The 13,064-nt window shown below is 33.0% G+C and overlaps 1 protein-coding gene across 7 annotated transcripts in view; it reads left to right on the top strand.

The window, feature by feature from the left end:
- Positions 1-13,064, top strand: part of DPP10 (dipeptidyl peptidase like 10) — a 1,561,433-nt gene that overhangs the window by 971,841 nt on the left and 576,528 nt on the right. For 6 of the 7 annotated variants that reach the window (XM_036253736.1, XM_036253738.1, XM_036253733.1 and 3 more), the window contains one exon: positions 8,797-8,892. The exons of the other annotated variant lie outside the window; for it this stretch is intronic. In XM_036253736.1, coding sequence (XP_036109629.1) covers positions 8,797-8,892 — 96 coding nt within the window. The remainder of the gene's footprint in view (positions 1-8,796; positions 8,893-13,064) is intronic. 7 annotated transcript variants of the gene reach the window in all.

Raw genomic sequence — 13,064 nt, 5'->3', positions numbered from 1 at the left:
CCACAAGAAGGGAAAGCTGTTTCCCTTTTCTGCTCAAGGTGGTTCCTTCCTCTATCTGGACACACAATGTACCACTATCTCCATTTTCCATTGCTATGTTTAAATTTCTGCTTACTCTAATAGTTACTTTCATTTTCCATGTTTATTGTAAGTACAGACTAATTCCTTAAGCTGTGGTACATGTATATAATGGAATAGTACTCTTCTCTAAAAAGGAACAAAATTTTATAATTTGTGACAGCATGGTTGGACCTGGAGAGCATTATGCTAAGTAAAATAAGCCGGTCAGAGAAAGACAAGTACCATATGATTTCATTCATATGTAGAATTTAATGAACAAACTGAACTACCAAGAAAATTAGAGACAGACTCATAGATAGAGAGCTAGGGAGCAGACAGACAGCTCTGTTTGGGGGGTGGTGGAGGGGATATGGAGGGATTGAGAAAAAAAGAGAACTCATGGACATGGACAATAGAATGGTGATTGAGTGGGGGAGTGAGGTAGAAGAAGGCATAAAGGAGATAAATGATGATGGAAAAAATAAAATAATTTTAAAAAGTCTTAAATTAGTTATTCTTTGATTTAATACCCAAGAACATTCTCTTTTCTTTTAAGATTACACAACTAATTTATTTAAAACAACCATTTAAAAGGAAGATGGGATATTTTGAAAAAAGAACAGAAATACCAATAGCAATCTATGATCTTCAATGACAGACTAGAACAGAGAAAAGAACATGGAATGAATTATTTAAGTTGTGTTACTACATTTGTGTGTTGAAAACGGAATGTTTTAGCTAGGATTCTATACCTTGTAACTGTTTAACAAGTAAAATTACTCTGGTTCAAGTTCTTTACATATGACTATTGTACTGTGCAGCTCATTGGATTCTTGTGCTGCTATTCATAATTAAAGCCACAATCATGGGGATTATGTTTGGTTATCAAATATTTACCCTTTTAATAGGAACTATTAATATACAGTTTTCAGGCTTTCACATTTATATACTTCAGAGAGGTATCTCACATTTAGTTACTAGAGGTACATCACTAGATACATTACTTGGTAACTTACTAGTGAAGAATAAGGTTTATGGGAGGAGAATATTAAATTTAAGATATATTTGGTTGATATTAGGGAACAGGTATTAATTTCAGAATTTGTTTCTCTGACAATTTATCAGAAAGAAGCTTTAGATGAGGTATTATCTCTTAAAATTATTTACAATCTAATGCCAGTTTTCTTCTGAGCTACCTTCTCAGTGTCCAGTGTGTGTTATTGGGATGAATGTGTGATAATCTGGTATTGTTTGATAAATGTAGCCTTGGAGTTAAAATAGAAAGAACGTTATTAAAATCTATCTATCATATAATAAGATTTCAAGATAAATTAATTTCCTGAGTAACCAGGTTGTAATGTGTGTTATAAATGTTTGCTAAGAAAAGTGATAGGGAATGATGCTGAAGTTCTAATATTAAATAGTGTACAACAACGATCAGAGGGTAAATTTTGAATTTTAGGCTGGCACAATCTAGATCATTTTCTTGAAGAAACAAACTGAACCCCCACATTTTAGTGAATGCTGTGACACTGCTCTGTTTTAGGGAAAAATGGACCGTGGCATTGCCCCTCCATGGGTAATGTGGAGCAGAAGGAGGTACTGATAAGATCTGCACAGGGTACACTGAGGAGTATAATTTCAACTGAATAAAGGTTTCTCTGGATAATGGCATTAAGACTATCCCCCCTTATTTATTTATTTATTTATTTATTTATTTATTTATTTATTTAATGTATCTTTATTGTTGAAAGTATTACAGATGTCCCCCTATTTCCCACCCCCTCACCTTCACCACACTGTTGTCTGTGCCCATTGGTTATGCATGTGAGCCTTTCAGTTCTTTGGTTAAATTCTTCCTGCTCTTCATCCCCCTTCCTTCTGAGGTTCCACAGTCTGTTCTGTTTCCATGTCTCAGGATCTACTTTGTAGATCTCACTTATATGTGGATAATAATGAACAAAATAAACCAATGAACAAAAGAAGAGACTATTGTTAAAATGTTGTTTATTAAATTTTATATTGTCTTTTTAAAAAAGTATAATTAAAAACAGTATTAAAGAGAATGATGAATAAGAACAGTTTGAGAGACAATACAGCTTAATTTGTCAGGGAAATATAAGTTCCAGTTTCAGTCCTGACTCTTACTAACCATTTGACCTTTGTTATGGTATTTAACTTTGTTGATCCTAAGATTATTTCTGTGAAATAAAGATACTAATAACCAATAGGGCTTGGGAGGTATTTGAAAAAGAGATAACTGATTACAATGGCTGAATATCAAAAAGATTATGAGACTTGGAGATAAAGAGAGATAGTGATAGCAGCCAGTCTTAGAGGCAAGTGTCCATCAATAGACGAGTGGATAAAAAAGCTGTGGTACGTTTACACAATGGAATACTGTGCAGCTATAAGAAAGAAAGATCTCTTATCCTTTGAGACCACATGGACGGACCTGGAAAGCATTATGCTAAGCGAAATAAGCCAATTAGAGAAAGACAAATACCACATGATCTCACTTATTTGTGGAATATAATGAACAAAATAAGCTGATGAATAAAATAGACCCAGAGAACTAGAAAGCAATATGGTTCAGACTGACAAACCTCAGAGGAGGGGGTGGGGGAGGGAAGAGATAAACCAAAGAACTTATATGCATATATGTGTAACCAATGGACATAGACAGCAATGCTGGGGAGGGAAGGTGGGATGGGGAGGGGGGGAAAAGAAGACATATCTGTAACAAAAATAAATTAATAAAAATAGCAACAACAAAAAAAAGAAGAAAGAAAAGCTTACATATTCATTATATGTAGAAAGAGAAGTCTTTGTTCCAGGACTGAAAAATTCACAAGACCTCAAGGATAGTGCCTAGCAGATAAAGAAAATTAAAGAAAAGAAAAAAGAAAGGATTGAAGGTATATATAGTTAACTTTGTCAGTAATGATTGAAGCCAAAGGAATTGATCCTAAAGTTACATCTTTCTCTCTCTGATTATTGTTGAAAGGGCTTATTTGATTACAATAATTACTTTGATGGGTTCATTTTAAAATAACTTCTAGAGACAATTGGAGTTAAAAATCTTTATTATTAAAAGTATTAAACAATTTCAGATAAAAGAACATAAATGAATGTTTTAAAGTATTTTTAAAAATTGTCTGGCTGGTGTGGCTCAATGGATTGAGTGTCATCTCATGGACTGAAAGGTCCCAGTTCAATTCCCTGTCAGGATACATTTTGGGTTGCAGGCTCAATCCCCAGTAGGGGGCGTGCAGGAGGCAAATGATTGATGCTTCTCTCTCACATCCATGTTTCTATCTCTTTCTCCCTTCCTCTCTCTCTAAAAATTCAATTAAAAAATATTTAAAAATATTAAAATGTTAACTGATCAGTAACAAAATTGAAAAATCTTGGATTATTTAATTTTGTTTACCAACACAGATCTAAATATTCAAATAATCAGTTAGCATATTAATCCGGCAGTATAATAATAATAATTCACCATGAGTAGTTGGATTTTATTATATAAGTAGAGGGTGGTTGGAAATTTTGTTTATACAATTTTTATATCAATACATTAGAGGGGGAAATATGTTTATATAAAAGAGGCTCAAAGTATATCATGCCATAGTAATAATTTCAGATAAATATTCTAAGTGCACAGGAATAAAAACAAATTATATAAGCATGATAAAGATCCCTTTCCAAAAATTGTGAAAATATCTTATTAAATAATGCAGTAGTAAAGATGCTGCCATAATAGTAGAAAAAGACTATCTCTATTGTAACTCAACATTATGTTGATATTGAAGCTAATGAAATAATTCACTGAAATAAAATAAATGCTTTTCCACAATTTGTGCCAGAGCAATTGGGTATCCAAAAGGCAATCAAATCAAATCAAATATGAACCTATAATTAACCTTCACACTATATTCAAAAAGTTACTCAAAGTGGATTAAGAGATCATATGTAAAATATAAAAATTGACCTTTTAAAAAATATATAGGAGAAAAAGTTCAAGACGTAGAATTAGGTGAAGCATTTTTTTTGTTTGCCATCAAAAGCATGATTTAGAAAAGGAAAAAAAATGATAAACTGGACCTCATCACAATTAAAATTTTTTCTCTGTAAAAGTCTTTTTTCTTTACAAGGTGAAAAGTTGAAGTAGAGATTTTGAGGAAATGTTAAATTGACATTTATGCCAAATTATTTGTCTCTAGAATAAATAAAGAACTGTCCAAACTCAGAAGGCAAACAAACAAACAAACACACAACTGGATACAATCCAATTGGAAAACTGGCAAATGACATGAACAGACAGTTCACTGAAGATGATATACATATTACAAATAAGCACACTAAATGACGTTTATTAACTATTAGAAAAATGTAAATTAAACCCATAATGAACTGTCATTACATGATTATCAGAATAGCTAATTAATAAAAAATAACACCAAATTATGACAAGAGTGAAGAGAGACTGGATTATTTATACATTGCTGGTAGAATGAGAATTTTCTCACAAAACTAAGCATGTGCTTACCATGTGACCAGCAATCACATACTTTGGCATTTATCCCAAAGAAAGGAACATTTATGTACACACAAAAATTGATCCAAAATATTCATAAGGGTTTTATTCAAAATAACCTAAAACTACAAATAATTACCTAGATGTCCTTCAACAGTGAATGGTTCAACAAACTGTGCTATACTCATACCCTGAAATGTTACTAAGTAATGATAAAGGAACTGAGTATTGATACACTTCACAACTAGGAGGGACTTCAAAGGGAATTATACTGATTGAAAAATGCCAATCTCAAAAGATCCCATCATGTATGATTTAATTTACATACAGTTCTGGAATTTACAAAATGATGAGATGAAAAATAGGTTAATGGTTGCCAAGGGTTGTGAAGAGAAGCTAGGGCAGGAAAAGGTCACTGGTGCTGGGCATATGGGATACAAGTGCATAGAGCTACACACACATACACACTCATAGGTATATGAATAAATACATGTAAAATGTGAAATCTGAAAGAAATTGATGGAGCGTATCAACTCCATCAATTTTTTTTTTTGTTATATGATTATTCAAGAGATCACATGTTGTTGAGGGAAACTGAATGAAGGGTATACAGGTGTTCTCACAAATGCATGTGAATTTGCAATAACCTGAATATTTTATATGTATTATATAACATAAATTATTTATAAAAATTGAAAAAAATAAAAGGTATTTTAGATGATATAATTGGACATGTATAAAAATAAAAGATTTAATTAATTGACACAGGAATTTTAAAGAAAATCTTACATAGTGAGTAATTTAATCATTAACTGCATATCATTTAGAATCAGAATGCAAAACATTCTTCTCACAACAAAGACAAAACATATATACTTAAGACTGTATCTAATAGGAAAAAGTAAAGGTTGTACATGAAAAATTGAAGATTAAATATAATTAATGTACATGAAATGAGTGTGGATAAGTAGTTCTAAATCAAATATCTTAATATTATAAAATGTCTAAAGTTTTTCTGTTTTCTGTGTATATATTGTACTATTTTATAACAATAATTTGGTGACTTGAAATATGATTTTAAAACTCAAATGAAAGTTTGAATGTTTGAGAATTACTAAAATATTATTTAAAAATTTATTTGAAAATAATATTGTTTGCTATAGTGCTTTTATCTTACAAGGGATTTTTAAATATATTTATAACTGCCTAAAATATACAGTAAACAAAATAAGTGGAATTTACCTGGAAACAGAAAAAAAGTTTTTTGAAAGACAAGCAGATATATGTATATAAGGTATATTTATATATAATACATACAGTCAATTTTTTAATTCAGTAGATAAGAATCATTTATGTAATAGATTGTGTTAGCATACTAGCTCCCTCTGAAAGACAGTTAGAGCTTACTCTCGCCTTTATGTATGTAAGTAAATGTGTTTCAAATAGAGATGGTGAAATATAATTCTCTAGGAACTGAAGAGGTTGGATTAGACAAAATGATGGTGCATTGTATATAATCTTGGGAAATTTAAAATTTTGAAACTTATCTATACCCAAATCTGTTCTTATTGAGATATCTCATGCAATAAGCATATTTCTTAAACCATAATAAAATTGGCTCATTTGATTAAAATTCCAAACTTGAATGACAGAAAAGTAATTCTAGAATCAAGGCTCCTTTGGTTTGTCAAACAACAATTACTCATTATTTTATCCCAAATGCTCCTTTTCTTATCCCTGCTATTCTCTTTCTCTGTGTGTTATTATTTTTACTTATTTATTTATTTTTCTTTATTGATTTTTTAGAGATAGAGGAATAGAGAGGGAGAGAGGTAGGAAAATCGATGACAGAGAACATCTATTGGCCGCCTCCTGCACGCCCCCCAACTGGGGATCTGGCCCACGGCTTGGGCATGTGCCCTATCTTTGAATTGAACTGGCGACCTCTTAGTGCCTGGGTCAACGCTCAACCACTGAGTCACACCAGCTGGCTTCTCTGTGTTTTAAAACCTGTAAACTCCTAGTTATTTAAAGACAAAATTCATAGAAATGTTTAGGTTCACAGAAAAATTGAGTGTTACGTACAGAGACTCTCCCTTTACCCCTTGCCCTCACACAATTATGAATGTTCCCACACCAGTGGTATGTATTTGTTACAATCAGTGACGGCATTGACAAGTCATTATCTGCCACGGTCCATACCATACATTAGGGTTCACTTGCTGTTGTATTTTCTGTGGGTTTGGACAAATATATCATGGCATTTATTACTATTACAATCACTGATATTGTTAGTGTCTTCATAATTTGCCTTTTTTCACAATGTCATATATTTGGAGTCATATAGTGCATAGTCTTTTCCAATTGACTTATTTCATTTAGTAACATATGTTTAAGGTTGCTCGATGTCTTTTCATAGTTGATAGCTCACATCTTTTTATTACTGTATAACATTGCTTTGTCTGAATGTACCACAGTTAACCCATTCACCTATAGGAGGACATCATGTTTGCTTCCAGATTTTGGCAATTGTGAATAAAGCTGATCTAAATATCTGTGTTCAGGTTTTTGTGTGACCATAAGTTTTCAACTCATTTTCAAGAAATACCACAGAGTGCGATTGATGGCTTGTATGTCTAGTTTTGTAACATACCGCCAAACTGTCTTCCAATGTCTCTGTACTATTTTTTATTCTTGAGAGCTGTGGATGAAAGTTAGTCATTTTATTTTTATCTAAGGCCTTTTTAAATTGCTTTTGCAAAATATTTCCCTTCCTTTCTTTGAACTCATCCAGTACTCTGTGTCCTTATTCTGACATCTATCATATTCTTTCATGGTTTGCAAAGTGTGAACCCTTAAGAGAAGCACATAGATATGTCTCCAGCACCTTATAATACTTCACTTAATACCTTGAAAAATTATGATATTTGTTCAATGAATAAAGAAAGTTTACATTTTGGTGTGTCAGACTGTAAAATGGAGAATTTTGTTTTGCAAATTTATATAAAATCCCAAGGTCTTTTGCTAGGCTCGGAATAAAACAATTTTCACTATTACTACTAGTAATATTTCTTTATTTGATCCATAGCAGTTATTTTGTGAGTTAAATACATGATTGATGCATATTAAAGGAAAGTGCATCTGAAGTTATTGATTCTTTGGTGCAGCTTTTCAGCTGGAAGAAACAAAGTGCTTGCTGTAATATGTGCTGAGCCTTTAAAGAAAATCTAATGAGGACTGCATATACCTTTGACATTTTATTTTCAACCAGAGTGAAGGTCAGAAATGAAAGGTTACAGAGATGATTTTCTACAGTGAATAAACAATGCTATTATTTTTTCAAAGAAAATGAAATACTGCTAACTTGTCCATAGTCTCTTGCTACCTAAAAGTGTGTTTGCTAGGCCTAATTTTGGTACTTAAATTATATTGTCCTTATATGTCCTAGATTTTGGAATTTAAAAGGGGAGTATATCTAGTTTATTTGTCTACATTATTTGGACTAATATAAATATGTGCTTTGTATTAACATTTTAGCATTGCATTATTTGAATTTTTATATTTAACTCTTAGATCAATTTATTATTTGTTGTTTGGTATTTGTTTGTTGGAAGTTGGTATATATTCTCTCAATTTGTGAACTTCTGAGTTTGGAAGTGTTCTTAATATATATTCACTGTCCTCCTCTCTCATATTTGGGATTTCCCATATTGTATATTTATCATTAAAAAGAATATGTCAAAATGATTTTGGATTGTGATTAACAGTGAAAAATATGCACTTGGCCAGTTTGGCTGGTGGTGAGAGTGTCAGCCCAGGGATTGAAGGGTCTCAGGTTCAATTCCCAGTCAAGGACATGCACCTGGTTCAATCCTGGCCCCAGTCGGGGTCATGAAGGAGTCAAGTAATTGATTTGTCTCTCTCACATCAATATTTCTCTCTCTCTCCCTTCTACTCTATCTAAGGATCAATGGAAAAATATCCTTGGGTGAGGATTAACAACAACAACAAAAATAATGTAATATGTTGAAAAATATGAAATAGAGAAACTTCAGATGCCAAAACCCATGTTTAAATTATCACTTTATATTGCCATCTATTTAACATATTTTTGAACAAAATATTTCAACTTTTACGATTCACTAGTTTTAAAAATGAGCATGAAATATGTGCTTAATCTGAAATTTATTTTCTTTTAGATGAACTTACAAATTCATCAGAAACCAGATTGTCTTTAGAAGACCTCTTCAGGAAGGACTTTGTGCTTCATGATCCAGAAGCTCGCTGGATCAATGGTATGTGTAGCCCTTTTTGTAGGTTATATTTATTGAGTTCTATGATTTATATCAAAGTAAATAATGGTATTTGTACTTAATATTTTAATCAACATTATTCTTCAAAATTTGAATATACTGTTTAATCAGAAATTAATATCTTGGCTCATGTAAAGTAGGTCATCAATAGAATATCCTCCAAACATTGAATCAGTTGTTTACTACCGGTGATTCCTTCATGATCATCATTAGTCATGTGATTTTGAATTTGTTACATCTCTAGCATTTCTCTGGCTCATTCTTCTTGGTATAAAGTATGGGTTTTGAGAGACTACATATGTATATGGTTCAAATTTGGCAAACAAATTAGTTTCTTTTCCTTCTTGGTGGCTTTTCTTTTTAATCCTAAGTGCTATGAACTAGGGAGACTCTTTGCAAAATTGAAATGACTTAGAAATGACATGGAAATATATTACACTTTGTCTTTTTCTGCCTTGGCAAAGAAACCACCTCAGCCTTTTTTAGGTTATTTCTGGTTTTATTATTTTCAAAGAGTTTAAAAAAGCATTTAGATTATAAAAAAAAGCAACCAAAAATAAAATCACTAAGTGGCTCCATGGACTTTAGATTCTCTTTGTGGAAGGTAACAGGGAAAATGGTTAATCCAGTCAGAACAAATATGTTGGTGAACAGAAAGTTAGGTTTTCTTGAATATTCCAATTTGCCTGAGCATACTAATCACTGTGGTCAGATAGCTCTTCATCTTTGCCCTTCAATTTATTTAGAAATATCTTTGCTTGTTTTCAAGGAATAGAGTTGAATATTTTATGATACATAAAAGGAGCTTTGCCTTTTATCCAATAACGATGATCTCACTTATAGTCCTTTCTTCTCTAATATTCTAATTAAGTGTATTTATACCTGAAAATTAATTACTAATTTATGGAAACTATTAAAAGAAGGTATGTTAATTCAAGAGGGCAGGGACCACATCATACTGTTTTCTGAGCATTGCTACAGTTCCTGGGTATCAGCAGGCGCTCAGGGTTTGTTTGTGAATAAATGAATGATTGCATGTCATTGAAATTCTGTGTTATTTTCCAATAAACTAAGTTTCAGTTGAAATCACTTGGAAGATGAGTGCGTATAGGTATTATGCAGTGATTTTCAACTGGTGTGCTGCAAGAATGTCTAAAACATGCAGTACCTATTTAGTCAGGGGCATTCACTTCTTTCATCTTAGATTGTCAAATAAATCACAACAGCCAACAACAATAACCATCTGATGTGAATGAATCAAAATTATACTATATTTTTTGTCAGATTGGTAAAAAATCTATTTTTTGAAGTGCTGCAGAATTTTAGTAGTTAGTTTATGTGTGCCATTAGATGAAAAAGGTTGAAAATCACTGGCATTGCCCTGGCCAGTTTAGCTCAGTGGTTGGAGCATCGGCCCACAGACCAAAGAGCCTCAGGTTAGATTCCAGTCAAGGGCACTTACCTCAGTTGTGTTTCAGTCCCAGGCCCCAGTCATCGTCTTGCAAGAGGCAGCCAATTAATGCTCTCTCTCTCTCTCTCTCTCTCCCCACCCCCACTGTATCTGAAGATAAATGGAAAAATATCCTTAGGTGAGGTTTTAAAAGGGAAAGAAAGAAAGAAAGAATTGCTGGTAGCAAGATAGCAATTTTATTTATTAATTCGTATATTTTTATTTAAATTGTTTATAAATTGAGGACTTGTCATATTGTTGCCTTTGTACTGTGATGATTTCAGATGAACACTGTAACTAAAGGAGGCTAATAAAAAGGAGGTATCATTACCACACATTGTTCTAATACATGATCTCTCACCAATCATTCTCCTAATGTGCTTTAGTAATTTTACAAGTCATCTTTTTATTTGCTCACAATAATTTTCTATTGGAGAAAAGGACAACAAAATTTTGAAAAAAAGTAAGTGTTATTAGATTTGAAATGCTGAGTGACATTCTTTTTTATTCACCCTGATTTCGGCCAACCATTAGAAATGTGTGGTCTTTGACTCTGGGAAGCAAGCAAAAATCATGGGCCTCACCTATCTTCTCAGGTTAGCTTCTGTGTATAACTGACACTTTGATATTAAAATGCCGAAGGACTCGATGAATATTTAAGCCGTGAACTTATAAGCCACTTAATTATCTAAGACACACATTCTGCTCTAACACTTCACCAGATACCAATATCATATATTTGAAATTAATCATTGTAATTTTTTTGTGGCAATTTTGTTATTAACTATTGGCAGATTTGATCTTGAACATCCCGGGGCAAACCTGCAGTGTTATTAGTATATTCTAGGTAAAGCGTAGGCTATAATACTTACTTTAAAATTTAAGATGAAACAACCCTTTCACAAAATTAAACAGAATCTAAGCTCACAGAGCCATGCAGTCTTTATAAATACCACTGAAGAAATCGACTTCCTGTCAGTAGATTGTATACACGGGGCTGCTTTTCCATTAGGGGTACATGCAGGTTTGTACATACTCATTCCTCTTACTCAACCCAGATCACTTTCCTAGCGATCACTAGGTACTTGGCCTGTTTACTGGTTCCTTACATAACCAGGAAATACAGTAGGAACTATATGAATAGATTGTGTAACCTTGACCTCATTATCAGATTGTATCTAAATACAAAATGTGAACTTTTTCTTTATTCTCATGAAGTATCTCACCAGGTTTTCTTAGTATGTCGGTCTCTTGAAGAGGTTTAAGTCAAGCTCATTTGGAAGCTTTGTTTGGTTCTTGGAGGTCATCATAGGTAGGTGGTAGTGCAGCAATGTCATTTCTCATGCTAGTTCTCAAATAAAATAACTGAATGTCATTGCAGCCTTTGATGGGTACTCGTGTTCATGGTTAGCTTGACAATTGCCTTTCCCATACCTGCTCATAAGATGGAATCTCCATTTTAATAGTATCTTCCTTCTAGTTATGTCACCTTGAAACCTGGAAATCCCTCTTTGTTAAAATTGTTCATCTTCCCACATACATTTTTTATTGAGTTTATTGAGGTGACCTTGGTTCACAAAACCATACAGGTTTCAAGTGTACAACTTAACAAAACACTGTCTGCACCCTGCGTTGTGTACCCACGGCCTGAAGTAAAGTCACTTTTCGTCCCCATTTATCCCGTTTACCCACCTCCACCTACCCACCCCCCTTCTGCCTGGCTATCACAGCACTGTTTCTGTATCTTTGTGTCCATTCATCTATCTATCATCTATATCTATCTATCATATCTATATATCATATATATGTACATATAGATATAGATATATACCTTTTTTTTTTCTTTGCTGTTCCATGTATCCATGCCTCTGTTTCTATTTTGTTCATCAGTTTATTTGGTCACTAGATTCCACATATAAATGAGATCATATGGTATTTGACTGGCTTATTTCACTTAGCATAATAATCTCAAGGTCCATCCATTTTGTCACAAAAGGTAAATTTCATTTTTTTGCTTTTCTTTTTTTACCACCGAATAGTATTCTATTATGTAAATGTACGACCACTTTTTTATCCACTCATCTACTAATGGCCAGTTGGGTTGTTTCCAGATCTTGGCTATTGTAAATAGTGTTACTATGAACATAGGGGTGTGTGCATTCTTTCAAATCAGTGTTTCAGGCTTATTAGTCTATATTCCCAGAAGTTGTATTGCTGGGTCAAAAGGCAGTTCCAGTTTTAATTTTTTGAGAAATACTGTTTAACACAGTGGCTGCACCAGTCTGCATTCCCACCAACAGTTCCTGATGGTACCCTTTTCTCCACAATCTTGCCAGCACTTGTTTATTGATTTATTAATGATAGCCATTCTGACAGGTGTGAGGTAGTTTTAATTTGCATCTTTCTGATGATTATTGACAATGAGCATTTTTTCATATGTCCATTGGCCATCTTTATGTCATCTTTGGAGAAGTGTCTACTAGGGTCCTTTGCCTATTTCTTAATTGGGTTGTTGGTCTCCATGGTATTGAGTTGGATAGGCTTTTTTAAAAAATATGTTTGTTATTGCTTTGTAGATACAGAGGAAGGGAGAGGGAGAGAGAAAGAGAAACATCGGTGAGAGAGAAACATCAATCAGCTGTCTTCTGCACTCCCCCTACTGGGGATTGAACCCACAACCTGGGCATGTGCCTTGACCAAGAAT

This window comes from Molossus molossus, unplaced genomic scaffold (assembly GCF_014108415.1).
Source record: "Molossus molossus isolate mMolMol1 unplaced genomic scaffold, mMolMol1.p scaffold_m16_p_11, whole genome shotgun sequence".
NCBI lineage: Eukaryota > Metazoa > Chordata > Mammalia > Chiroptera > Molossidae > Molossus > Molossus molossus.
The sequence above is the reverse complement of the archived record's forward strand: the minus strand, read 5'-3'. Positions and strand labels throughout refer to the sequence as shown.